We start from the raw sequence: 27540 nt of genomic DNA, 5'->3' as shown, positions 1-27540 counted from the left end.
ATATATATATTTTTTTAATAATTAATGAATTGTAGGTGGTAGTTATGTCCCTCAAGAGTTGGGAAATATTGGTTAAAAATGGACCAAAATAAGTGAATGTAGCAGAACATATGTTTGTTAGTCAAATTTTAGAAAGACGGCAAGCAAATCAGACCCTTCTGGGATGATCATATAGGGTGCTTCAGAGTATGTTCATTCAGCTAGATTCAAAATATAGAGGTCTGGTGTTATATAAGATATAAAATGACGATGAGTTCCACAAATCATGCACCATTATGGCCTTATCGCACCTTAATGTGCATTAAGGGAATTAGTGTGCGCTAAATGCTAAAAACCCATAGGTATAGAATGGACTTTTTATAATTTAGCACGTGCTAATTCCTTTAATGCGTGTTAAGGCTATAACGTTGATTGATGAATTCCCTCCTTAATGTAGATATGGTTGACTGAAAACTAAAAGCAAAACATAAGGACACTACAGAAACCATAACTGAGCATGCTCAGTTCTGTCTCATGGTTCTAACTCTTTGCTTCTTATAAAAGTTTGCTGGGTATATGAGGCCGGTGATCAGTGCTGAGGGGAGAGAAGGCAGGTTAAAAGGAAATAAAGTTCCAGGACAGGAATAAAATAAACACGCCACATGCCATCTATATATCATGTGGGACTGATATTTAGCTGCAGCATATCCAGTTAAAATTAACCAAATAACTGATCCGTAAGCTTATAAGATATACCTAATATATGATAAAGCCCAAAGAAATTGTTTTCGTTTTACACTTCGAGTATTTTAATGTTAAAGTAGAAGGAAAAAGACCTCAGTGGCTCTCATGGTTCTTTAATAAGGAGACCATGGAAGAACATCACATTCAAACCACCATCATCTGTCAAAAAAACTTCTCTATTTTTTACATATATTCCTCTAGTGCAATGTGCAACACCATCAATATTGATATAAATAGTGAATCATTTCCCCATATATTCATAAACCAATAATATAACATGGTTCAGTTTCTTTAAGCATGAGCCTCATAACTAAATCGCTTATCTTTATATACTACTGCTCTCGAGCTCAACAGAGCTGTCCATTTCACCGATAACAGGTACCTTGGGAGCAAAACCGTTCACTCTAAAACAATGGACTGGAGAGCTGCAACCTGCTGCAAAGCAGCGTGATTTTGTAGTTTTAATTATCTGAACAGATAAAAGACTTTAACCAAAATATTGTTCTAAAAACAGCAAATGGGGTCATAATCATACTAACTTACTGAGAACTTAGCAGATGCTTTTTCATCACTGCATTCAAAGATGGCGCTTATGATGATGAGAAATGCTGACCTAGAAGAACCGGAAGTATGTAAAACAAAACGTAACCTGGAACTTAAAAAAAAAAATGCCTGCTATTCAATGGCCTTGATCTGAACAATGGAAATTACAGCAGTGCAGGAATTAATATGTACTTAAATATTCAAATGATTCCCAAGCACACATACACCTCATTCATAAGTATGGTATGTTGTAAAGGATCTTCAGACCTAATGCATGTTGGCTGCTGAGTCTGTAGTTTTTTATGTGGTTAGATGCCAATCCTCATTGATCCTTTAATGTGCTTCTGCATAGCTTGTATATTTATGTTTATATTCATCTTTTTGTAATTTATCTTAAATCGTTTTCCGCTTCTTTACTCTGCCATTCTCAACAATCTCTAGTTTCACTTCAGCATTAATTTATCACAACTTTATGCAAATATTTCCTGTTACTTAGCTTAACTGGCAGCAAGATGTGAGATGCAAACTTCGACCACTAAGAACCTTAGCCAACTTGGCCAGGTTTCGCAGCTTCTTCAGGACGGAGGTTCTCTGCAATGACAACATGCATATTAATTAAACTCTCTCTTCCTTGTCATCTGTACCAGACCAGTCCGGACTAATGGGTTGTGTCCATCTACCAGCGGAAGGAGACAGAGAAAGTAGTTCCAAGTAAACCGCCCCTTAAGGGTATCATGCAGCCTGGAATGTTCAGTATTTTCTCTGTCTCCTAGCGGATGATGGACGGATCATGCAGCTGCTCTGGATTGTTGGCTGGTAGCTCCTGTCCCAGATTCTTCTGGTGACAGTGGAGCTAGGGATGTGCTGGTAGCTGTGTTGGGGCTAGTTTTAGATGATACTCAGCGGTCCTGAGTTCCTCATCTGCCAGCTAGGATGATATCCAGTGACCCTGGTTCCCTCCCCTCCCCTACCTCCCCTGGCTGTCTTTCTAGCAGGGTGATGGTTGATTGTGGCATGGAGTAACTTGTCTCCCCTGTGGGGTTCTTCTCTTCTGTGGTGGTAGGTATATCTGAATTTCTGCCTCTGAGGTAAGCCTTTATTTGTTCCTGTCACTAGTGAAGAAGGTTGTTTAAAAAAAAAAAAAAAGGAAACTTTGTTTTTCCCTCCTTTTCTGCCTCTGAGGTACACCTTTAGTAATTCCTTTCACTAGTGAAGAAGAAACATTGTTTTTCCTCCTTTTTCTGCCTCTGAGTAAACCTGTCACTAGTGAAAAAGATTGTTAAAAAAAAAAAAGAAGAAACTTTGTTTTTCCTTCCTTCTCTTGCCTGTTACCTGATTTATTTTCCCGCATTTGGCAGTGTATTCTAGGGGGCCGCTTGCGAAGTTTCTTTGAATTTCACTGGCCGGCATCTGATTCTGATCTTGGATCCTTCCGAGCTGGTACCAGTTGCTTTGATTTTTTTTTTTTTTTGCGGGGCATGGCTCGTGTCTAGATCACAAAACTACAGACCTTCCAGTCTCTGCTGCTTCAGGCATCTTGCTTGAGACGCCCCTACTATATGATTCTTGTTTTGGCAGCAGTTTTTCCTCCCTTCCTTATAGAGGTTCTGGTTCTCTCGTCCCCATGGATCCCTCCAGTCTGCTCTGGTTTGTCTTCAGGGTGTGATCCTTCTGGCAGGGATCCGAGTTGCCCTTGGTGTGCAACTGCTAGCTCAAATCCCTCTTCTGAATACCCTCGGGAGTGCCATTCTTGCCAGTATTTTGCTTGGACTCAGTTCAGTGTCTCTTTATGGGAATGTGCCTTTTTAGGACTAGTTTGCCACAGCTCTTCTTTGCTTCCCTTGCTCTTGGGCGGGAATTTTAGCCTGGCACAGGCGGATTTTGCCTTTTCTAGTTTCAGGCATCTCTCTCCTGGCACATTTGGCACTCCTTCCTTTTTTTGTAAGGGGCGCAGTTCTTTCCTGCTGGCAGATCTATTGCTGTGCATCTGGATTATCAGCTCTGCGCTTTTCTCTACTTTTCTGCAGGGAAGTGGTTCTTTTCTAGGTCTGAAGTTTGACTCTCCCTTAGCTGTTTTTTCCTCAGTTTGGAGTTAGTGGCCAGCTTCCTTATACTGATAATGTCACCAGAACAGTTCATACCGTGTTTCCCCGAAAATAGGACCTACCCCAAAAATAAGACCTACCGGGGTTTTCCTGCAAATTTAAAATATAAGACATCCCCCCAAAAGTAAGACCTACCAAACTTTTTTTTAAGCAGGGCCGCCGAGAGCCACCCGAGGTCGCGCCCCCCCCCCACCCGAGGTCGCCGGGCCCCCCCCCCCTCCGTCGCTCCCGGAACTAACCTGAAGCTCCTTTCACCTTCGCAAGTTCGGATTGGAGCAGCAGCATGGCAGACCTCTCCTTCCTTCCGTGTCCTGCCCTTGCCTGACGTAATATAACGTCAGGCAAGGGCGGGGCACGGAAGGAAGGAGAGGTCTGCCCTGCTGTTGCTTGCTGCTCCGAATCCGAACTTGCGAAGGTGAAAGGAGCTTCAGGTTAGTTCCGGGAGCGACGGAGGGGGGGGGGCCAGGCAACCTCGGGTGGGGGTGGGGGGCGACCGATGTTTCCCAGAAAATAAGACATCCCCCCGAAAATAAGACCTAGCGCGTTTTGGGGAGGAAAAATAAATATAAGAGAGTGTCTTATTTTGGGGGAAACACGGTATGCTCTACCTCTATACGCTGGATGGGAAGGTACCCAACCCACTGGTATGGCTTGGTCTAACAGGATTCAAGGAAAGGAAATTAACAGGTATGAATGAATGTTTCCTTTTTTTGGTATCTATCTCTTTAAAATTTTAAAAATGTAATTTAATCTATTGTATGAAACAAAGTTTATATGCCTTCTCCTACTTTAAAGGAAACTTTTTGCATGGGTTTCAAAACATGATTAAAAGTGGGCTTTTCCTGATGGGTTCTTCAGGTCCTGGGTTTAATTTCTTGGTCAGGTTTTCTCTGTGCTCTAGGCTGGGTGGTTGATTCTTAAATCTCTAGGGAAGAAAGTCCTAGTAATTACACAGTGAGAACTAGTGATTGGATTTAGGATGGATGATTACAGGGTTTTGGAAGGAGCCCTGATGCCTGGTGTTTGGCCAAGGACTGTTAAAACAATGTTAAGTGACTTTGGAGGTTATAAAACAGAAAGATATCTGGGTATTTGAGAATGAAAGCTCATGGTGCCATAGATCAACAGAGGCCTGTCTTTGAGCTAGAAGCTCAAAGGCATCAAAGATGTAGGAAGAAAGTGGGCCAAAAACTAAAAAAAAAGCTTGTATCAAAATATTTTTGTTGGAAAATCGACATTTGACTGGATTCTTTTTTTGTTTTTGTTTTAATGAAGCCAATTTTCAATATGAGTCTTCTGATGATCAGTGAAAATGTAAAACTGGCCCGTGAGTATGCCTTGCTGGGAAACTATGATTCTGCATTGGTCTACTATCAAGGAGTTTTGGATCAAATGAGCAAATACCTTTACTCCGTCAAGGATGCATTTCTGCAACAGAAATGGCAGCAGGTAAGAGATTCTACATAAATGTTCCAGTGTCTAAATATCTTTTTAACATGTTTATCTAGGTATTGAAACTTATTTTATTTAGAATAAAGACTAAATAAAAAGACAGATCACAAAGGTGTTTTCTACCCCCTCCCCCTTATTGAAATGCTGTTGAAACATGACCAGATTGGACAGGAAGATCCTTAGCTGACTTAATCAGCACACTGTCCATTTCCACTCCTGTGATAGTTATAAGCATTGCCTAACTCTCAGAGCTCCTGCAACTTAATGGTTCCTCTCATCTTTCAGTATTTGCCAGATTTGGCTGTCTAAAGGAGGACTTCTCTAATCGTCCAACATGCCACTGATTTCGAAGCTTCAGCAGTCCGTGGCTCTTGCTTTTGTATCCACTGAATGGCAAGTCTGTTGGCCACAGAACCTCTCTACCATGAAATGACAACTGATACTCTGCACTTACTATTGTGGCTAATTCTTTGCTGCTTTTCTGGCAGGTGGATTCTGGTTGCAGTCTTCTTTTCTATAGTACTGCTGTAGCTTATGTTATGCTGCAACTGCCTCCTCAACCATCGTCCTATATGCCTGGATTTATTGTTGCCCAATCCAGGCCCTAGTGCTGTTACAGAAAGAGTGTCCACCTCAGCTTCTTCAGTGCACTATGGGTTATTGCCCAGTAAGAAATAACCTTGTTGTGACCAGTCCACTGCACCATATCCTACCCAACCCTTCTCCACCTGTGGTTGCGAACTGGCTCCAGATTATCTCACCAAGATTGAGCTGGTTTGGTTTTATCCTGCATGCTTGGACTTGTAGTTATGATTTCCCAAATCAATGCTCTAAGAAAAGTAGGTCTACAAGTCCCTGCATGTAATGAACTAAATCCAGAGCGTTGTCAACCCTGTCAGACGAGCCTGGAGCCAGTTGGCAGCCCTCATCTACCCCTACTCAAGTACCTTAAGAAGTTTAAACAACACAATAATACTAAGATCCAGATAGCAGTCCAGCAGCAAGAGGGGTGCTATCCAGTCTTTTGCATTGAGTGTCACGTGTGATTATCTCCCAGTTGGCGAGAGGTTATATGTGTGTGCTCGATGCAAAGTGATCTTAGCTCTCTGAGAATGAGTCCGTTCTTTTGAGGCTAGAGTAACAGAGGAGCTGAGGGAGACAGAGGTACATAGAGGAGGCCTACAGGGATGTTGTAGAGAAGTCCTACTTCCAGTGTGGCAGCCCCTGTGCTGCCTTGGAGGAGGGAGGTCTCCTAGAAAAAGAGCATCACGCTGGTGAAGTTGGAAGTAATCCTGTAGCCAGGACCAGCCCACCAGGGGAAGCAATATCCTCTCACACTGAGGATGTATCTTGAGGAGGGAAGGGTTAGGACAGCTGTAGCAGTTGTTGATGCTATCATTAGGCATGTAGATAGCTGGGTGGCTGGTGGACATGAGGATCGCCTGGTCACTTGCCTGCCTGGTGTGAAGGTTGAGGACCTCATGCATCACCTAGATAAGATTTTTAATAGTGCTGGGGAGAAGCCTGCTGTTTGGTATATGTGGGAGTACCAGTGACATAGGAAAATGTGGGAGGGAGGTTCTGGAAGTCAAATTTAGGTTCTAGGTAGAAAGCTGAAATTGATCCTCCAGGGTAGCATCTCAGAAATGCTGCCCATTCCACATGCAGGACCCAAGAGACAGGAGGAGCTCTACAGTCTCAGTGTGTGGTTGAGACAATGGTGCAGGGATGAGGGATTTAGATTTGTTAGAAATTGGACAACATTTTGGGGAAGGGAAAGCTTGTTCTGAAAGGATGGGCTCCTCCCTAATTGTGGTGGAACTAGGCTGTAGGCACTAGCATTTAAAAAAAAGGAGATAGAGAAGCTTTTAAACTAAAATGGTGGGGAAAACCAACCCTCACCCAGGAGCACATGGTTTGATGTGGAGTATCCTCAAAAGATACTATTGAAACAGGACCTTTAGGGAATTCCAATAGAAAGGTTTCAATAATGGTTAAAGCCAGGGGTGTTTAATGGGAGAACAGAGTAAAGGATGCAAATTATACCCGATGGCAAACTAAGAAGATGCGCTCTGCTGTCCTCTGAAGCTCGCTCTCTCTATAGTGTTTCCTGTTTTTTTTCTAAATGCTGGCGAGAGGACAAAATCAGGGGGGTATCCTCCTTACCCCCTGTGACCAGTACTTCAGCAGGCAATGATGACAGTGTTCGCGATACCGAAGGCACCCTAGAGTGGATCTACTGCCAGCACAGAGAGGAGTCCTGGCTTGGAAGGCAAGGTATTGCTTAGCTCACGTAGTCCTTTACAGATGCCGGGCGCGTTAAGCATGCCGGGAGGAGATAATGCTAGAGCCTCGTAAGTTGGGGTTTCTGGAGCAGTTTTGGAGGGGCAATCTCCTGATGTTTCTGTGTGCCCAAGGATAAGTTTCCCTGGAGAATCGGGTCACCTAGTTTCTTTGGAAGCTACTATATTGTGCTGGTCTGAAGAAGAGGTAACATCTGGTACGACTGTGGGAGATCTGGAAGGAAGCCGACCTGACCCTCGTGTTGCCTTACAGCCACTGGTAAGATCGCTGAAGATTACACTGGAGTCCATATGGACAGCTATGGGGTCTCTGCACCAGGTCTGTGTTAGTTTTGTAACTGATTCAATGTCTAATGCATCACTGATTGATTGAAATGGTTTAGACTTGACTGGCCCATCAGGAAAACCAACTTAAAAGTGGTTGAATCCTCAATATCCCAAGTAAAGGAGGTAGAATTTAAATTGCTGCGAGGCACTAATACTGTACATTGTAAATAGGAAAACTTAGAAAATGCAGCAGTTTCTTTCTATGCGGCAGGAACCATTGACCTTGGGGGCTAGATTTCAGTTAGGTAATATTTTTTACTTTTTTGAACCTTCACAGCTTCATTCCTTTTTTAGATGCTAGAACTTCTAAGTAAGGTCATTGTTGTAGTGGATGTTAAAGATGAAGAAGGCAAACTACACAGCACCTATGTTTTCTTTTTCTTTATTACTTCTCAAGTATTGTGAATAGTTCACACACCTGCCCCCCTCTTTATCTGTGGACTAATGCCTGTACATTCCTTTTCCTAGTATTATTTTCTTTACTTATGGCAATTGTCTTGACAAAGTTTACCTTTGGATTGTGTAATTACAATTTTGATATTTTTTAAAAGGATGCAACTTATTCATGTCAACTTGAAAGCAGCTTGTAGATGCTAGGAGAAGACATAATTTGAAGTGTCTATATACAAAAGCTAGCAGCCTAAAAAATAAGATGGGAGAGTTTCAGTATATAGCAGTAAATGAAGAGGTAGATATAATAGGCATCTCAGGAGACCTGGTGGAAGGAGGACAATCAGTGGGACACTATGTTATTGGGGTACAAATTATATCGCAATGATAGAGTGGATCAAATTGGAGGGGTTGTGCTATATGTTAAGAGGGAATTGAGTCAAACAAAATAAATATTCTACATGAAACAGTAGTATGGAATCCTTGTGGATAGAAATTCCATGTGTGAAGGGAAAGTGTATACTGGTAGGGCTGTACTACCTTCCACAGGACAGAACGAACAGACAGATGAACAAATATTTACAGAAATTAAGAAAGCTGGCAAATTGGGCAACATTATAATAATGGGTGATTTCAATTATTCCAATATTGACTGTATAAATGCTACATCAGGGAGCGCTAGGGAGATAGAATTCTTAGATGTAATAAATTACTGCTTCTTGGAGGAACTGGTCCAAGAACTGACAAGAGGGGGAACTATTTTAGATTTAGTCCTTAGTGGCATGCAGGCAGTGGTGTGCTGGGACTTGCGAGCCGGTTGTTGGAAAGGGCGAGCCGGCTCTCCCTCCCTCCGGATCCGGTCCCTCACCGATCCTACCTTGACTATCGAATTCTTCGGGGCAGGCAGTGTTGCCTGCCTGCTGCTATCGCTGACTTTCCTTCGCAGCCTGTTTGCACTTTAAAAATGGCCGCCGAGACTTCCAGAGGCGGCCTTGCGAGACTTCTATAAGTCTCGGCGGCCATTTTGAAGCGCGATCGGGCGGCGGAGGAAAGTCAGCGATGGTAGCGGGCAGGCAACACTGCCTGCCCCGAAGAATTTGATGGCCAAGGTAGGGTCGGTGAGGGATCGGGAGGGAGGGAGGAAGGAAGCAGGAGAATTTGCGGAACAAGTCGGGAGGGGGTGGCAGGGGAGAGAAGGGAGCTGCTGGCCATGGGTGGATGGAGGGCAGGGGAGAGAAGGGTCGCTGGCCATGGGTGGATGGAGGGCAGGGGAGAGAAGGGTCACTGGCCATGGGTGGATGGAGGGCAGGGGAGAGAAGGCTCGCTGGCCATGGGTAGATGGAGGGCAGGGGAGAGAAGGGTCGCTGGCCATGGGTGCATGCAGGGCAGGGAAGGGAAGAGAAGGGTCGCTGGCCATGGGTGCATGCAGGGCAGGGGAGAGGAGGGTCACTGCTGGACATAGGTGGATGGAGGGCAGGGGAGAGAAGGGTCGCTGGCCATGGGTGGATGGGAGGGCAGGGGAGAGAAGGGTCGCTGGCCATGGGTGCATGCAGGGCAGGGGAGAGGAGGGTCACTGCTGGACATGGGTGGATGGAGGGCAGGGGAGAGAAGGGTCGCTGGCCATGGGTGGATGGAGGGCAGGGGGAGAGGAGGGGAGAGAGAATAAATGTTGGACATGGATGGAGGGGAGGGAAGTGTGAGGAAGGAGATAAGATAAGGGAAAAGGAAGAGAGGAGAAAAACTGCACATGGATGAAGAAAATAGGCAGAAGTTGAGGACCAGAAATGAAGAAGAAAGGAGGAAAGGAAAGAAATAAATGGAAAGGAAGCCCTGGAAACGGATTTAAGAGGACAGATAGCAGCAGAATCAGATACTGGGCCAGCATGATCAGAAAAACAGTCACCAGACAACAAAGGTAGAAAAAATCATTTTATTTTCATTACAGTGTTTGGAATATGTTCCCTTTGAGAATCAGGTGCTCAACATTAAAAGTTTATATTTATTTACTTATTTATGGCATTTTATCCCACATTAAACATGAATTAGATTGGAACCTGGGATCATTTAATTTTTTTTTCCTGGAGAGAGTAATGCATTGCCCCCCCCCCCCCCCCACTGGCTATAGCCAGCTCTGCAATTTTGGGGGGGGCGCAGAGGTGGATGGGGGGGTGCAGTGGTGGACGTGGGGGGGGGGGCGCAGTGGTGGACAGGGGGGGTGCCGAGGTGGACCGGGGAGAGAGCCTGTTGTTAAAAATTTACCAGCACACCACTGCATGCAGGGCATGGTACGAGAGGTAACCATGTTGGATCTGCTGGGAAACGGTGATCAAAACATGATCAAATTTGAGCTGATACCCGGAGTGAAGTCACTAAAGAAATCTACTGTGGCAGTATTTAATTTTCAAAAAGGTGACTATGACAAAATGAGGAAAATAGTTTTAAAAAGCTGAAAGGTTTGGCTGCAAGGTTAGGACTTTAAATCTGGAGTGGACGTTGTTGTTTAAAAAAGCTGAAAGGGTTGGCTACAAAGGTTAGGACTTCAAATCAGGAGTGGACATTGTTGTTTAAAAATCCCATCATGGAAGCCCCGACCAGATGTATTCCACATATTAACAAAGGTGGAAAGAAGAGCAAACGACAGCCAGCATATTTAAAATGTGAAGTGAACATGGGTGATCACACACATGTTGTTTTTGTAGTTTATGAAGTCTTTGGGTTGTGGGGGGAGGACAAAAAGGGGGAGTAGAAACGGTTATGTGTAAAATGTGAAAGGGGAACTGTTTGTACTAATTTGTATTGTACTTTGGAGTATGTTTTTGGTTCCTTCTTTAAAAAAAAAAAAAAAAAAAAAAGTGAAGTGAGCCAAAAGAGCATCCTTCAAAGAATGGAAAAAGGGTCCTAATGAAGAAAATAAGAAGCAACATAAGCACTGTTGGAAACAGAATGCTGGGCTTGATGGGCCTTTGGTCTTTCCCAGTATGGCAATACTTATGTACTTACGAGTTGGTTTTTTTTTTTCACTTTTTGAAAAAGAACAAAAACTAGGGGACACTCAATGAAATTACACATACCTGAACGTAACTCACCTTGAACTACTACTGAAAAAGGTGTGAGCAAAATACAAAAGAAAACAAATAGTAACTCAAAGAATAGTTAAGCTCTGGAATTCGCTGCTGGAGGATGTGATAATAGCGGTTAGCATATCTGGGTTTAAAAAAGGTTTGGACTAGTTCCTTCAGGAAAGGTCCCTAGTCTGTTATGGAAGTGTATATGGGGAAAGCCACTGCTTGCCCTGGGATTGATAGCATGGAATGTGGCTACTAATTGGGTTTCTACCAGGTACTTGTGACCTGGATTGGCCACTGTTGGAAGCAGGATACTGGGCTAGATGGACCATTGGTCTGACTGTGTATGGCTATTATGTTCTTATGTTCTCTCCTTTCTTCCTTGTGCACACTCAAGTGCAGTATTTTTTTTTGTTTCTTTTCCCACCCCATTACAATCCTGTTCTCTCCTTCCCATAGATTCCCCCCCCCCCCTTCGGCTAATTTCCATATCCTAATTGGGCCAAAATACTCCTACCTCTGTTTTATGAATTTTCTATTTCTTTTCTTTTGTACCTATTATATGTAAACCTCTTTGATGGCTCATCCTTAGGCGGTTAGTCAAATAAATGTAACCTATAACTTGCATGTGCACACACATCTGTATGTGTATTGTCTGAATTTGTGTATGTTATCTGCCTGTCTGTGTGTATATTTTGTGTGTGTTTCTGGGCTGGTATGTCTGCATGTTTTGTATGAGCATGTATGTGTGTCACTACGTGTGTGGAGGGGGTGTATTTATAGCTAGTTTTCTGCTACTTGTTAAAATCAAGTATGGTATCTAAAGATTTGGAAGGTGGTGTACGTAGTGGGAAACTATAGTCCAGTCTGGTGAGCCTGATGGTCAGTGCAAAATTACTGAACGTATACATAAGCATAGTTTTTAATAGAATAGAACCAATATGGACTTAGTCAAGGAAGTCATTCTGCTTCTTTAGTCCCATTTTAAAAAACAACATGGATAAAGATGAGCCCTAAAGTGCCTCCTATCCCATGACTTGTAATTTCCTCAGAGTCTCTCATGAGGTAATGTCGTATTGGATTTAGGTTAAGGTAGAAACAGTGTAGGGTTACGGGGGGTCAATATTTTCAATGGAGAAGGGTGAAAAATAGGTTTCCCAGGGATGCTTGCTGGGATTGCTGCTTTTTAAAAATTTTTATAAATGACCTGGGGTCAGGAATTATGAATGAGATGATCAGATTTGCTGCGCCTACTTAGGAGTTATATTTGCACGTTTTATATATGTAATTGTCACTTTTGTCAACTTCATTGTTGTCATGCTAAAATTGTATATTCTGTTATTTTCACATTTCGATGTTTCTTTTTTTTATACATTTTAACTGCGTCAGTATAATATAGTTTTAATCTTTGATTTGTATACATGTTTTTAGAGACTCCTGAAGGCCCTTGTGGGCTGAAACACGCCTCATGTCGAGTCCTGGATGTTTAATAAAAGTGCAAATTTGTACATAGTCTGCTGTTCCCCCTTCTTTCCCTCACCCTTGTTGTGACTGATTTGTAAGCACGGCTACATGGGTTCCTGTTCTTCTGTTTTTTTCGGTTGTCCTCCTTTATGAGTCACCATACAGGAAAAAGATCTAGGTTAGGGTTACCTTATTTGCTCTAAGGAAAAAGAGGACCCATTCCCCCTGTCACTTTGACCCACCCCCCAAAGAAAGCCAGATTCCCTCTCTTTTCCCCCGTGTATATCCCTTCCCCAATTTTCTAGCCTCCTTCCATCCACATGACTTCATTCACTGCTCCTCCTCTCCTCTCCTGTACCTTATTGTAGTTCCCTGGTGGTCTAGTGGCCTCTTCGGGGCAGGAAAGAGCCCCCTTTTTCCTGCCCAGCGTGGCTGTAGACCTCTCTTACTCCTGGCGCCAATTTAAAACGGCTGCCAAGAGTTCAAGCAGTGACCTTGCAAGACTTGGGCAGCCATTTTGAAGCAGCGCCGGAAGCAAGATAGTCTGCAGATGCACCAGGTAGGAAAGAGGGGGGGCTCTTTCATGTTCAAAGTGGTCACTAGACCACCAGGGCACCACATGAAGGTAGGAGAGGGGAGGGTAAGATACCCTGTGGTCTGCCTGCTCGTCCGCCTGCCAGCCTGCACTTTTGTCTGCAAATCCTGACAAACAGGTAGGCTGGCAAAACCCGCCTGGATGCCCGACTGTGTCCTCAAAAAGAGGACATGTCCGGGTAAAACCGGACATATGGTAACCCTAATCTATGTGTCATTGTGGATATGTTAGCAAGAAAGAGAGTGGCCTAGGAGTGGCCTAGTGGTTAGGGTGGTGGACTTTGGTCCTGGGGAACTGAGTTCGATTCCCACTTCAGGCACAGGCAGCTCCTTGTGACTCTGAGCAAGTCACTTAACCCTCCATTGCCCCAGGTACAAATAAGTACCTGTATACAATATGTAAGCCGCATTGAGCCTGCCATGAGTGGGAAAGCGCGGGGTACAAATGTAACAAAAAAAAAAAAAAAGTGGCTGCAGGAGGAATCAGGAGGAATCAAATCCAGAAAACAGTAGCCACCAGTGGCTGTAGATAAAAGCAACTTGTATTTGAAGAGCAACCTTTGTATACTGGTATGGTACTTCAAAGGCAGCCTAGAAAGAGCTCCCTGAGCTCAGTGTACTGTAACAAAAAAAAAAAAAGGCTGTATATAAATCTTCAAATAGTTATCAAAATTTAGTGTAAATAAATATGTACATTACAGTCACTAATAAAAGTCTGTAATTAAAAGGGTCATCTAGTACTGACCTCAGCATTAAAAGACTAAGGGGGGGGAATATAGATGGGAAGGGACCTTTTTGACAGATCTTGGGGGGGGGGGAGGGTATTTTATTGGGCTCCTTGAATGTCAACAGACTTAATGGGGGGGGGGGGAAGAGTAGCATTATTTTTGGTGAATTGAGGAGAATGGCTTGGGATAGTATCTATCTTCAGGAAACTCGCCTGGGAAGAGGGACCATCGCAGGGGCGTAGCTACGGGTGGGCCCAGGCCCACCCAATCACAGCTCAGGCCCATCCAGTTTTTCCTACTCCTCCAACCAATCAGTGCACAGCCAACAGGAAAAAGAGCAGCTCTCGAGAATGCCCAATTGCCCCCCCTAAACGAACTGCAGCAGCATCCATCTTTCTCTCCTTCAGCATCGCAGCACCCGGTATTGCTCCCCCCGCCCCCGAATCCTCCAATCCCCGAGCCGCCGGCAACCTCAACGAGAAAGCAGTACACATGCTGCTTTAGACCTGCCCCCAGAAGCCTTTCTGCTTCAACTTCCTGTTCGCGGCGCGCGTAGGAGGGAAACTACAAGAAAAGCATTGGTTTGAACTTCAGGAAGAAAGGCATAAAATGAAAACAGTATGAGAGAAGAACATCTGAAGCTGAAGTTCAGTTTTCCCTGGACCTCCAGGCTACTTTGAAAAGGCACGAAGAAGTGCTAAGACATCTGGAAGAATGTTACCAGCTAGAGCTGCGCAACCTGACAGAGCAACACTGCGAGCACAAATCCCAGTGGCATTTGAAAAAGATGAAATCATTCAAGAGAGCGCAGAAGCACAAGAGCGACTGAAGGAAAAAGAACTGTAGAAAAAACACAAGGAGCAGTTGAACAAGCTGACTGCAGAAAAGGTGCAGCTCGAGGAACAGCTGCAAAACTTGAAAACCACTGCAAGAAGGCAAGCAGAAAATTCATCTGACAATACTTCAGCTGCACAATGACCTCTTGGAGGAGCTAAAAGAGAGAGATCAACTTCAGTTTGAAGCAGAGGGGAAAGCTGCTGTCGCTCATCAAAAGCTAGAAAATTTAGAAAAGGAATATGAGCAGATGAGACAAGACCCGACTTCGAAGCTTCTTACTTCTGAGAGCTTGTATAAGAGCAAGCTGAAAGAAAAAAAAAAGCAGAGATGGCTGTGGAGATTTCCAAGCTTCAGAGCACCATAAGTGAACTTCAGCAAGAGAGGCTCGTTCTGACAAAATTGCAAGCCGACTACAATGCGTCAATGAAAGAGAACTCTGTAATGAAGACCAAGCTCACTGAGCTTCAAAATCACATCCAGCAGTTGGAGGAGGACAGAGACACTCTTAGAAATCTGCAAAAGGTACATGAGCAAGCTGTGAAGGCGAATGTGAAAATGGCTTTGGAGATCTATGGTTTACAGCAGAGACTGCAAGAGATACAACAAGAGCCAGCAGCATTGGGTAATATGGATGGAGCTAGCAATGAATTGCTTGGCCATGGGATTGCACAAACCAAGGTTTCTTTAAGGCAGATGCAGAGAAAACAAGTGGGAGATGACAGTGGTCCTCTAAAAAAATGTACTTGGTGTATTTCTTCAAGATGTAGAAAATGAAAAGGACTTTTCTGTTTTGGAACTTAGGACTAGAAGAATCTGTTGAAACTCTGTCTAAGATTGAAAAGATCTATGAAGAAACTAAAGCAGTGAATAGTGATCTCAGGGGTCAGGTCTCCCAACTCAAAGAAGAGATAAAGAAATTAAGTGTGGGTCATAGCCACATGACAGGGGAGACTAAAGGTATGGACTATGTGGTTCCTGAGCAACAAGTAGAACTGGAGCAACCTGAAGGAATCCCAGTCAATATTTCAAAGCTTAAGACATTATACGAAGATGGGCAGAAAGAAAATACATGTATTCGTGAAAACTTTAAAATGGGAGGCGGGGATAGTGCTGGCCAGACTTATACGGTCTGTGCCCTGAAGAGGACAGGTACAAATAAAAAGTAGCACATATGAATTTATCTTGTTGGGCAGACTGGATGGACCGTGCAGGTCTTTTTCTGCCGTCATCTATTATGTTACTATGTTTCTATGTTGTTGAGAAAAGCAGAAACTCCTCTTCTGAAGTTTCTGACATACAAAATCCAGAGAAAATAACTGAGCCTTTGCTTAAGCTTGTGAAGTTGTGTGAAGAACCTAAGCAAGAGAACACTGATGTCAGTTCATAAATCGCTACTAAATGGACTTGGGAAAAATCCACAATTTTCGCGAATAACATGTATAAAATGTTTTGTATGTTTGGGTAGCTTGCCAGGTGCCCTTGACCTGGATTGGCCGCTGTCGGGGACAGGATGCTGGGCTCGATGGACCCTTGGTCATTTCCTAGTATGGCATTACTTATGTACGTATGTAGGAGCGAGAAGAGCTTCCGGGGTAGGTCTAAAGCAGTGTGTGTACTGCTTTCTCGCTGAAGCTGCTGGCGACTCGAGGGATTGGAAGACCGAGGGGGGGGGGGGCCATACTGGGTGCCACGGGGCTGGAAAGAGAGAAAGAACTGGAAGACTCCGGTGGTGGGCAGGTGGGGGTGGGGGTGCTGGAAGGAAAGTAAGAAAAAGTCAGGGACGAGACCGGCTGGCAAAGGGTAAAAAAAAAAAAAGAGAGACCATGGGGGGGGGGGGGGGGGGTGAGTAAGAGAGAGAGATGGAGAAGGAGCACAAGATAGATGGGACTAGGGGATGTGAGGGGAGGGAGAGGGAGCAGAAGATGAATGGTACTAGGCGGTATGAGAGAAGGGAGAGGGAGCAGAAGATGGATGGGACAAGAGGGTGTGGGAGGGAACAGAAGATGGATGCAACTAGGGTGTGGGAGAAGGGGAACAGAGAAGATGAGTGGGACTTGGGGGAGGGAGAGGGAGCAGACGATGAATGGGACTAGTGGGTGTGGGGGGAGAGAGGGAGCAGAAGATGGATGAGACTAGAGGGTGTGGGTGGAGGGAGAGAGAAGGAGCAGAAGAAGATGGATGTGACTAGGGGTGGGGGGGAAGGGGAACAGAGCAGAAGATTAGTGGGACTTGGTGATTGAATAGGAAAGGATGACAACAAGAGGAGAGACAAGAAATGGAAAAGCCAACCTGGAAAAGAATTTAGAAGACTGACACATGGAAAGTGGAAGAGTGGGACCAGTTCACCCAGAAAAATAAAGTGCTCAGACAACAAAGGTAGAAAAGAAAAACATTATTTTTATTTAATATTTTTTAAAGATTGAGATGTGCTTGCTTTGTGAAATGTATCTTTAAAAAAAAAAACTTTAATTTTTTTTTTTTAAGTTTTGTATTTTGCAGTGTACAGGAGAAAAAAAACATTTATGTTTCTCTCTTACCTGTATTGCCCTGCTTGTAGAGACTGGCTTTCTTGGCTTTTTTGTATGAAATTTTTTTTTGTGAGTGTAATGTTGGTGGTGGGCTTCTGGGTGGGGATGGGCTCTTCACTGCCTAGGGAAAAAAAGGTATATAGACAGTGAAGAGCCCACCCCCACCCAGGAACCCACCAATAATGTTGGGGGTAGGCTCATTGCACAGGTTAAAAAAAACAAACCTTTTTTAAAAATTTTATGTTGGTGGGTTTTGGGGTGGGGATGGTCTCTGCAGTGCCCAGGTTTAAAAAAAAAAACCAAAAAAAACTTTATATTTAATGTAGGCAGGTTCCTGGATGGGGGTGACCTCTGCAGTGCCCAGGACATAAAAAACAAAAGGTTTTATATTTAATGCTGGTGTGCTTCAGGGTTGTGCCAGACTATGGGGATGGATAGGGGATAGGACAGGACTGACGCTAGACTACAGGGAGGGGTGGGGGTTAGGGTGGGGCTGATGCTGGGCTATGGGTGGAGGGGTTAGGGTAGAGAAAAGAAGGGCTGATGCCGGGCTACGGGGCTGGATGGAGGGGTAGAGAAGCAAAGTTTGAAGGATAATATCATTGCTGTAATTATACTGTAGGATCCTGTCGTGTGTTGAGATGTTTGCCATTATAGTAGACTTATGCCTGTTCAAGTTTAAGATGTGGGATAATGTAACCATATTTAAAAATATTGTTTTTTCCATATGTTGATGCAGGGCAGATGTTGGGCATACTACTTATTAATCCATCATCAAGTGCATTCCAATGCATTATTTTGTAGCAAGAAACACTACTCATACCTGTATACACAGTGCCCACCCATATTAGCTCTGGGCCCACCCAAAATGTTAGGTCTGGCTACGCCACTGGACCATCGTTTATTGCAGCAAAAACTTTTGAATGAGTATTTGCCCATAGTAGCCGGAGGGGGTGGGGGGGTGGACAAAACAGAGGGGGGGAGTTGCCATCTTAATTGAGGGTTTCCTTTGTGGCTAGGGAAGTGTATCAGGATTTAGAGGCTAGATCTATTGCTGTTGGGGGAAACTTCATGGTTTTGAAATCATACTAATCAATGTATATGCACTGAACGGTAATCAAGCTTTTTTTTATGAGCATTTACAACAAGAATTATTCTCTTTTGTTCAAGGAGATGTTCTCTTGGTTGGAGACTTTAATGTTGCTCCAGATGCTATTCTGGATCAATCTAAAGGGGGGGGGGAGGGGGTTTCCACAATGTTACACATTGTTACATAAGTACATAAGTAGTGCCATACTGGGAAAGACCAAAGGTCCATCTAGCCCAGCATCCTGTCACCGACAGTGGCCAATCCAGGTCAAGGGCACCTGGCACGCTCCCCAAACGTAAAAACATTCCAGACAAGTTATACCTAAAAATGCGGAATTTTTCCAAGTCCATTTAATAGCGGTCTATGGACTTGTCCTTTAGGAATCTATCTAACCCCTTTTTAAACTCCGTCAAGCTAACCGCCCGTACCACGTTCTCCGGCAACGAATTCCAGAGTCTAATTACACGTTGGGTGAAGAAAAATTTTCTCCGATTCGTTTTAAATTTACCACACTGTAGCTTCAACTCATGCCCTCTAGTCCTAGTATTTTGGATAGCGTGAACAGTCGCTTCACATCCACCCGATCCATTCCACTCATTATTTTATACACTTCTATCATATCTCCCCTTAGCCGTCTCTTCTCCAAGCTGAAAAGCCCTAGCCTTCTCAGCCTCTCTTCATAGGAAAGTCGTCCCATCCCCACTATCATTTTCGTCGCCCTTCGCTGTACCTTTTCCAATTCTACTATATCTTTTTTGAGATACGGAGACCAGTACTGAACACAATACTCCAGGTGCGGTCGCACCATGGAGCGATACAACGGCATTATAACATCCGCACACCTGGACTCCATACCCTTCCTAATAACACCCAACATTCTATTCGCTTTCCTAGCCGCAGCAGCACACTGAGCAGAAGGTTTCAGCGTATCATCGACGACGACACCCAGATCCCTTTCTTGATCCGTAACTCCTAACGCGGAACCTTGCAAGACGTAGCTATAATTCGGGTTCCTCTTACCCACATGCATCACTTTGCACTTGTCAACATTGAACTTCATCTGCCACTTGCACGCCCATTCTCCCAGTCTCGCAAGGTCCTCCTGTAATCGTTCACATTCCTCCTGCGACTTGACGACCCTGAATAATTTTGTGTCATCGGCGAATTTAATTACCTCACTAGTTATTCCCATCTCTAGGTCATTTATAAATACATTAAAAAGCAACGGACCCAGCACAGACCCCTGCGGGACCCCACTAACTACCCTCCTCCACTGAGAATACTGGCCACGCAATCCTACTCTCTGCTTCCTATCTTTCAACCAGTTCTTAATCCATAATAATACCCTACCTCCGATTCCATGACTCTGCAATTTCTTCAGGAGTCTTTCGTGCGGCACTTTGTCAAACGCCTTCTGAAAATCCAGATATACAATATCAACCGGCTCCCCATTGTCCACATGTTTGCTTACCCCCTCAAAAAAATGCATTAGATTGGTGAGGCAAGACTTCCTTCACTAAATCCGTTCTGTGGGATTTTATTAAATCACTGGAAGTCATAGATGTGTGGAGGTTTCACCATCTCAACTTATTCTTTTTACTCCCATGCTAACAATACCTACACACGAATAGATGTGGTGTGATGTTTCCGGAATTTGTGGGGAAGGGTTTTTTGATCCGAGATTAACAATCAGACCATGCCCCTTTTTGGATCTACTTGGAGGCCATAGAGGGAGGGAGGAACCCTAAATTTTGGCACTTAAATGAGAGCTTGTTGAATGGTTAATTTGTGCTGATATTGAATGAGTTATTCAGGATTGTTTAGACCACAATGATCTTCCGGAGACTTTAGAAGGTATTAAATAGGGGGGGGGGGGGGGGGAGTGACGTCACCGAGCCAAGATGGCTGCTTGAGCAAAGAGCTCTGGCTGTCCCGCGGAAAATAAAAGCAGTTAGCGTGAAGCTACAATAAAATCAGCGATCGCGAAAAACAGCGGAACATCAGGTGATCGAAAAACGCATGGCAGCTCGAACATTAAAGCACTCGGCGGGTTTCGCGTATACGGGCTCCAGCGCGTCGACACAGCAGGCCGCGGTACAAAAGAAAAACAGCATGGCGGAAGGCCCAGCGGAGGAGCGGCCGGTTCAACAAGAACAGATGCCGCAGGAATCCCAGGCTCTCTTTACACAGGAGGAATCGCTGACGGGCGAAAATGAGCCAATACTAGAGATTCGAGACTGGCTGAAAGAAATAACAGGAGAACTGAAAGCCCTTTGCTCTGATTTAAACACTCTGGGTGCGGATCTGAGAGGAGACATTGCAGCATTAGGAACTCGAGTAGCAGAAACGGAAGAGCGCTTAGATGACCAAAGCGAACTGCTACAAACTTTAACGGAGCAACAGGCGGAGGAAAGGAAAAATATTCAACAAATATGGGACAAAATGGAGGATATAGAAAACCGCAGCAGACATCATAACATCAGACTCCGAGGTATTCCAGAGACCCCCCTATATGCGGACTGTGAACATACAGTGCAGCAAATAGCAAGCGCCATCCTGAAGGAAATACAAATAGATAAGGATCCCTCGGAGATACAAATTGAGAGGGCACATCGAGCGCTTGGAGCACCCAGAAATAATCAGCCGAAAGATATGATAGCCTGCTTTGTGGACTATAAGCTGAAAGAAAAAATAATGCAGGCAGCACGAGAAAAGCCGAATTTAAAATGGGATACACATCAGATTCAACTTTATCAGGATTTGGCGGCATCTACGCTGCGACGACGGGCAGAACTACGCCCGATCACTCAATATCTACGCACGCAGAACATTCATTATAGATGGAGCCACCCTTTCGCCCTACACTTCTATAAAGAAGGTAAACTACTAATGTGCAAATCAGAGAGGTGGCAGAAGCGGCATCGATATTTCCAGAAAAAGAGCTGCACACTACGATGGCGCCAAGGCAAGGGGCGGGGACAATGTGTAGAGAGAGACCCAGATGGCAGAGAGTGACAACTGGAAAAGGACGGCTACAGCGTCAGCAGTCGGATACCGCATTGAGAAGTGGAGGAAGGACGACCACCTGAACTTAGATCGGCAACACAGAATCAATCAGTGAGGAGGTACTGCAATGGAGGATACGCAATGGAGCACGCAGAATAGCTACTATTAAGGACTGAGAGGTAGTAATTGAACTGAAATGCCACTGTTAAGTTAAAACAGGTTTATAAAGGTTAACATGTTAATGTTGCACCAGATGAGAGTTTAAAATGTTCAAATATGTTCAAATACACACAGTGGGCTAACAGTACACGATATAGCTAACAGATAAGCAGAGGGACACGGGACGGTCACATTTTACCCTGACACACCTGATCCAAATATGGCAGGTGATAATGGTTATGGGAGAGGGATACATGGGGATAGAGGGGGGAAATATTCACTGATACTGCTGCACCAAGAAAGATATGGTCTTCTGAGGCAGAGGGGCTACGGGAGCACCAAGGAAGCAAGAGGATATGGCAGAGATTAACATGAGAGGGCATAATGGGTACCATTGACTTTCTCACTACCAATGTGAAGGGCTTAAACTCCCTGGCAAAACGCCAACTCCTTTTTAAGGAGGCGATGTGCCTCAGGGCAGATATCATTTTTGCGCAAGAAACGCATCTGCTACCAAAACATGAAAAGTTATGTAAGCATGGACGATATAAGGATATATATTTTGCATCCAATCACATAGAGAACAAAAAAAAGGGGGTACTGATAGCACTAACACATAAACATCCATGGCAGGTGCGGAGAGTGGTGAGAGATAGGGGTGGCCGATATATATTACTGATAATAAGCTTGGGGATGGAGGTCTTTACCCTGTTAAACATCTATGCCCCAAATGAGCATCAGGGCTCCTTCTATGAGGAACTATCTGAACTTATAGCAAAACACATAGATGGAGAGCTACTGATTGGAGGGGATTTTAACCTAATGCCCCACCCGTCAATGGATAATTCCACACAGGGGATACGCTATGCACGTACAGATCGAGCTAAACTGCATAAGTTTCTATCCAAATGGCAGATGATAGACATATGGAGGCATTATAACCCTACACCTCGCAGCTACACATATTACTCAGCAGTGCATGCATCATACTTCAGAATAGATTTATGGCTAGGAGGGCGAGCTTTACTGCAGCAGGTGCAAACAATTCAAATACAGAATAGAACGTGGTCAGATCATGCCCCGCTTACCTTACAACTAAAATGTGCAACTAATAGACTGTCCCCCCCGACATGGCGCATGGATGATAGTATATTAGCAGATCAAAATGTTATAAAACAATTGGAAGAGGATATAAAAAATTACATTAGAGATAATGATACGGGGGAAGTAGGAGATGAGATATTGTGGGAGGGCCTAAAAGCAGTTCTAAGAGGCCAAATTATATCATTGCAGGCCTATAGGAACCGACAGAAGCAAGCAAAAACACAACAATTACATGCAGAATTAGAAACACTGCAAAAAACAATGGCTAATGGAAATCCACCATCTAACACAGCGGGGAGGTGCCACCAAGTACAAATGGAACTTAGGGAACTCCAATTAGCAGAAGTGGCGGAAACCCTGCAAAAAACTCAACAACGCCATTTTGAATTTGGTAATAAAGCATCCCGATTGTTAGCATATAAACTAAAGCAGCATAAAAGCAAAAATTATATCCATACAATAGAAGAAAGCACAGGACAAAGATCAATCACCACTAAGGGAATTAGCCGGGCCTTTCTGGATTTCTATAAACACTTGTATAGGGATGAGGCTCACACAGATCCTCAAACAACACAGACCTACCTGGAAAAGGTAGAGCTCCCCCAAATCACCCCAGACCAAAACGCCGTACTCTCGGCGCCGATAGAGTTAAGAGAGAGAGTGGGCCATTAGTAACCTACCAAATGGAAAAGTGCCGGGGCCAGACGGGTTCACAAATAAATTTTATAAGAGCTTTAGGAATATATTAGCCCCCCTACTGACCCAAGTTTTAAATGGGATTGAACATCAGGAAGAACTACCCTACTCGTGGAGATTGGCGCATATAATCATACTGTTAAAGCCGGGGAAAGTCCCGAAACACTGCGGCTCATATCGCCCAATATCGTTATTAAACACAGACTACAAAATCTTCACGAAGAACCTGGCCAAGCGCTTACAGATGTTTATGCCGCAGCTAGTATGAGATGACCAAATGGGGTTTATAGAGGGTAGGCAAACATTTGATAACATAAGAAGAGCCATCCATCTCATACAGGAGATCAATAGCACACAACAACCAGCGGTACTTCTTTCACTCGACGCCGAAAAAGCGTTTGATAGAGTCCACTGGCCCTACATGTTTGAAGTGCTAAAGAAGATGGGGATAACAGGCAGCTTTATAGCATGAATAAGACAACTACCGTGTTTCCCCGAATATAAGACACTGTCTTATATTAATTTATCCTCCCCAAAATGCGCTAAGTTTTATTTTGGGGGGGATGTCTTATTTTTCTGGGATCATGGTCGCCCCCCCCCCACCCGAAGTCGCCGGGCCCCCCTCCACCCGCCCTCCGTCATTCTGGAACTAACCTTAAACTCCTTTTACCTTCGCAACGCAAGTTCCCAGCAGCAAGCAGCAGCAGGGCAGACCTCTCCTTCCTTCCATGCCCCGCCCTCGCCTGACGTACCGTAACGTCAGGTGAGGGCGGGGCATGGAAGGAAGGAGAGGTCTGCCCTGCTGCTACTTGCTACTGGGAACTTGCGTTGTGAAGGTGAAAGGAGTTTAAGGTTAGTTCCGGAGTGACGGAGGGCAGGTGGAGGGGCGACCTTGGGTGGGGGGAGGGGCGACCTTGGGTGGGGGGGGGGGGGCGGGGTGCGGTCTTGTCCGGCTCTCGGCGGCCCTGCTGCAAAAAAAAGTTTGCTAGGTCTTATTTTCGGGGGGGAGGCCTTATATTTACAAACGTAGCAAAATCGCTACTAGGTCTTATTTTCGGAGGATGTCTTTTTTTCGGGGAAACACGGTATATAAACAACCACTAGCTGCCTTGATTATTAACGAGGAGTGCTCTGAAACATTTACACTGGGGAGGGGGACGCGCCAGGGGTGCGCCCTATCTCCCCTGCTTTTTGCCCTGACATTAGAACCCCTAGCCCAAGATATCCGATTACACCCCAATATACAGGGCATCCGTATCGGACAAAAGGTACATAAAATCATGTTATTTGCATATGATATCTTGCTCACTGTGACCAATCCACAGGGCTCCATGGAGGGAATAACACAAAACCTGCAGCAATTTGGGGAAATAGCAGGGTTTAAAATAAATATGACCAAATCAGAATTAATGGGCCTGAACCTGTCCGGAGAAACCACCAAGGCCATAAAACAGCAATACCCACTTCGATGGGTAACTCGCTCATTGCGATATTTGGGAGTCAATCTTACACCCAATTTATCAGACCTATATGAAGCAAATTTTCCCCCCAAAATGCAGGAGTTATTCAAAGATCTAGATCGATGGGAGGGGTTGGAGCTATCATGGATAGGCAGGATACAAGCGGTAAAAATGATGATTCTACCTAAGATATTGTATCTTTTCATGGCACTGCCGCTGCCGATCCCCAATAAATTTTTCCGACAATTAAAACGTAAAACATTTGCATATATATGGAAGCATAAACCACCATGAGTTCGAGCGGAAATGCTCTATCAATCAAAAAAAAAAAGGGGGGTATGGGAGTACCAGATTATTATCGATATTATCAAGCAGCACAGTTGAGGATACTGGTAACATGGGTTAACGCTGAAACAAAACCATGGCTTCAGATAGAAAAACAGTGGGTGGGTATGCATCAACCTGCCATGCTGCTATGGCAACCTAGAAAGCAAATCAGAGCAATGGCGGCACTCCTACCAATAGCAATTTGATTACCACTCCTGACTTGGAGCACGATACGTCAGCAGTTTTGCCCAAATAGAACATATTTCCGAAAGATGCACATTAGGGGAGCGCCGGGTTTTGCATGGGAAAAGGGGGACACAGTTTATAAACAATGGGAACAGAGAGGGCTAAAACAGCTAGGACAAATATGGGAAGAGGGGGTAGTACGTCCCTATGATGAGCTACAGGAGGAATACAACCTTCAACCGCATCATTTAATTTACTACTCAAGAATTAGAAATTACATTCTTCGAAAAGCGAAGGCAGAGTTACAGGGTGAGGAAACAGAGCTGGAACGGGCAATGGGAGGGAGTAGCACCAAGGGATGTATAACCCGAATATATGCAGCATTATTAGCACATAGATCCCCCATATTGAAATACACACAGAGATGGGAACAAGACACAGGTACTAGACATGATATATACAGCTGGGAGCGGGCATCGGGCTTTTTGCTAAGTAGCTCTGTGAGTAGTGCCATCATAGAGAATGGATACAAGATACTATATCGCTGGTACTACACCCCGGACAGATTAGCCAAAATGTTACCAGAAGCGTCGAATCAATGCTGGAGGGGGTGTACAGTGAAGGGAGACATGCTACACATCTGGTGGACGTGCCCAAAAATACAAAGTTACTGGAGAGAACTGCTTGGTGTGCTTAAACAAATACTGGGCAAAGAATATCCACTGACAATGGACCACTGCATACTACACTTTCGACCCACAGGACTTTCGAAACCTTTACATCGATTGGCCTCCATGTTTTTGGTGGCGAGCAAGATTGCAGTGGCATCAGCATGGAAGCAACAATTAACCCCCCCAGCAGTGAAAGTGATACATAAAATGGACTACTTCTACCAAATGTCTAAATTGACGGTGGTAAAAAATGGACAATTAGCCCAGTTCTCAAAAATTTGGGATAATTACAGGGAATGGAGACACCAGGCTGAGATTGACCTTGATGCGCCCCAGTTTTCAACTCCCAAGGATTGATGCCTTCAACAGTTCAAATCAGATAAGTATAAGCATTTAATAAGCAATTGATTTTTTTTAACTGTTTTATTTATATAGTTTAACATACACATCAAAGTATATTGCTGTGATCTACATATAAAAACTCCCATATCCCCTCCCCTCCCCAACTCCCTGCCCTTGTGTCTCTTCTGTTTTCATCCTGCTGCCCCCGTGACTAGGTATATGGTGTATTTCAGTCCATGCGCGTTTAGCAGCGTTTCAGAGTCGCGGTGTCTTCAACTGGGGTGCATCAAGGTCAATCCCAGGATAATGAGGATGGAACAAGAATTTCTCATGTTCCCTTTTAAAATGTGTTTCCTGCAAGACCACCACTTGAGGTTTGTGAAATAAAAGTTCCTTGAATAATTTTTGGCGTTTTTGGGGTGAGTTCAGGTCCTTGATATTATATGACAAAAACTTTAAATCAACACTCAGAAGTAACAGCTTACCTCCTTGTGTAGATCAAAAGCACACACTGGAACCCAACTATTCCTGAGTAAAATGAGGGATCTAACAAAAAAACAAACAAACAAAAAAAGACAACCCACCCTTCCACTTCCTCCCTCCACAGAAACCCCCCCCCCCCAAAAAAACAAAAAAACAAAAAAAAAACCTCCCCCCATCCTACACCAGACAGCAAACTCCAGAGAATCCTGAATGGGTAAAAAAGAAGAACCCACAATGCCCTCAGACCATCCCAATCCCACCTCCCACACATTACAAACAACCTACCCTTACTTGAATATACATATAAACACTAAGCATTCATCCAAACTCAAAGAAAACCACACATCCCCTTTTGAGCAGGAGACCAAAGTCCGCCTTAAGCCCGAGAAGAAAGTCAAACAGTAGCAGAATTCTTCTTAGTTTTAAGTGGAACCCGTTTCCATTTTTGAAGGCGCTTTGAAGGAGCTAGCTCTGCTGGTGGAGCCGCCGCAGATGACAAACCCGCCTCGTGTAGTATGCTGTGCTTCTGCCGTTGATGCTTCTAAGAAACATGGGGTTGCAATTTTGCTGCATTCTTCTTTACAGGTTCAGGTGATAAAGACCAGGCGGGAACCCTGATGGCAGATATTTGCTTTTACATTTATTAGTAGATAATTAATCTGGCTTTTTCTTTGGCCTCTGTTTATGCTCCCAGTGATTCACAGGAGCAATTTTTTGACAGGCTTGGCAAGATTTTTCTGTCAAATCCCTATGGAAAGATAATAGTGGGGGGCAATTTTAATGCTTCCATTCATCCAACCTTGGATGGGACTGGTTCGGTGTTGGCTACGGATGTTAAGAACTCAAAAGCTGTGAGAGGACTTGTGCGAACCTTGGGTACTTGCGACTTGTGGCGTGTGCATCACCTGATGGAGCATTATTACTCCTTCTATTCTCATTCTCACGATTCTTACTCTC

At 44.4% G+C, this 27540-nt stretch overlaps 1 protein-coding gene across 4 annotated transcripts in view; it reads left to right on the top strand.

Moving 5' to 3' along the window:
* The window catches only part of KATNA1 (katanin catalytic subunit A1), a 210729-nt gene that overhangs the window by 1637 nt on the left and 181552 nt on the right, over positions 1–27540 (top strand). For 3 of the 4 annotated variants that reach the window (XM_030198054.1, XM_030198057.1, XM_030198055.1), the window contains exon 2: positions 4647–4820. The exons of the other annotated variant lie outside the window; for it this stretch is intronic. In XM_030198054.1, the coding sequence (XP_030053914.1) occupies positions 4659–4820 (162 nt within the window). In that variant the 5' untranslated portion in view covers positions 4647–4658. The remainder of the gene's footprint in view (positions 1–4646; positions 4821–27540) is intronic. 4 annotated transcript variants of the gene reach the window in all.

Source organism: Microcaecilia unicolor, chromosome 3, assembly GCF_901765095.1.
Source record: "Microcaecilia unicolor chromosome 3, aMicUni1.1, whole genome shotgun sequence".
In the NCBI taxonomy this organism is placed as follows: domain Eukaryota; kingdom Metazoa; phylum Chordata; class Amphibia; order Gymnophiona; family Siphonopidae; genus Microcaecilia; species Microcaecilia unicolor.
Note: the sequence above shows the minus strand (reverse complement) of the source record. Positions and strands in the feature narration are given on the sequence as shown.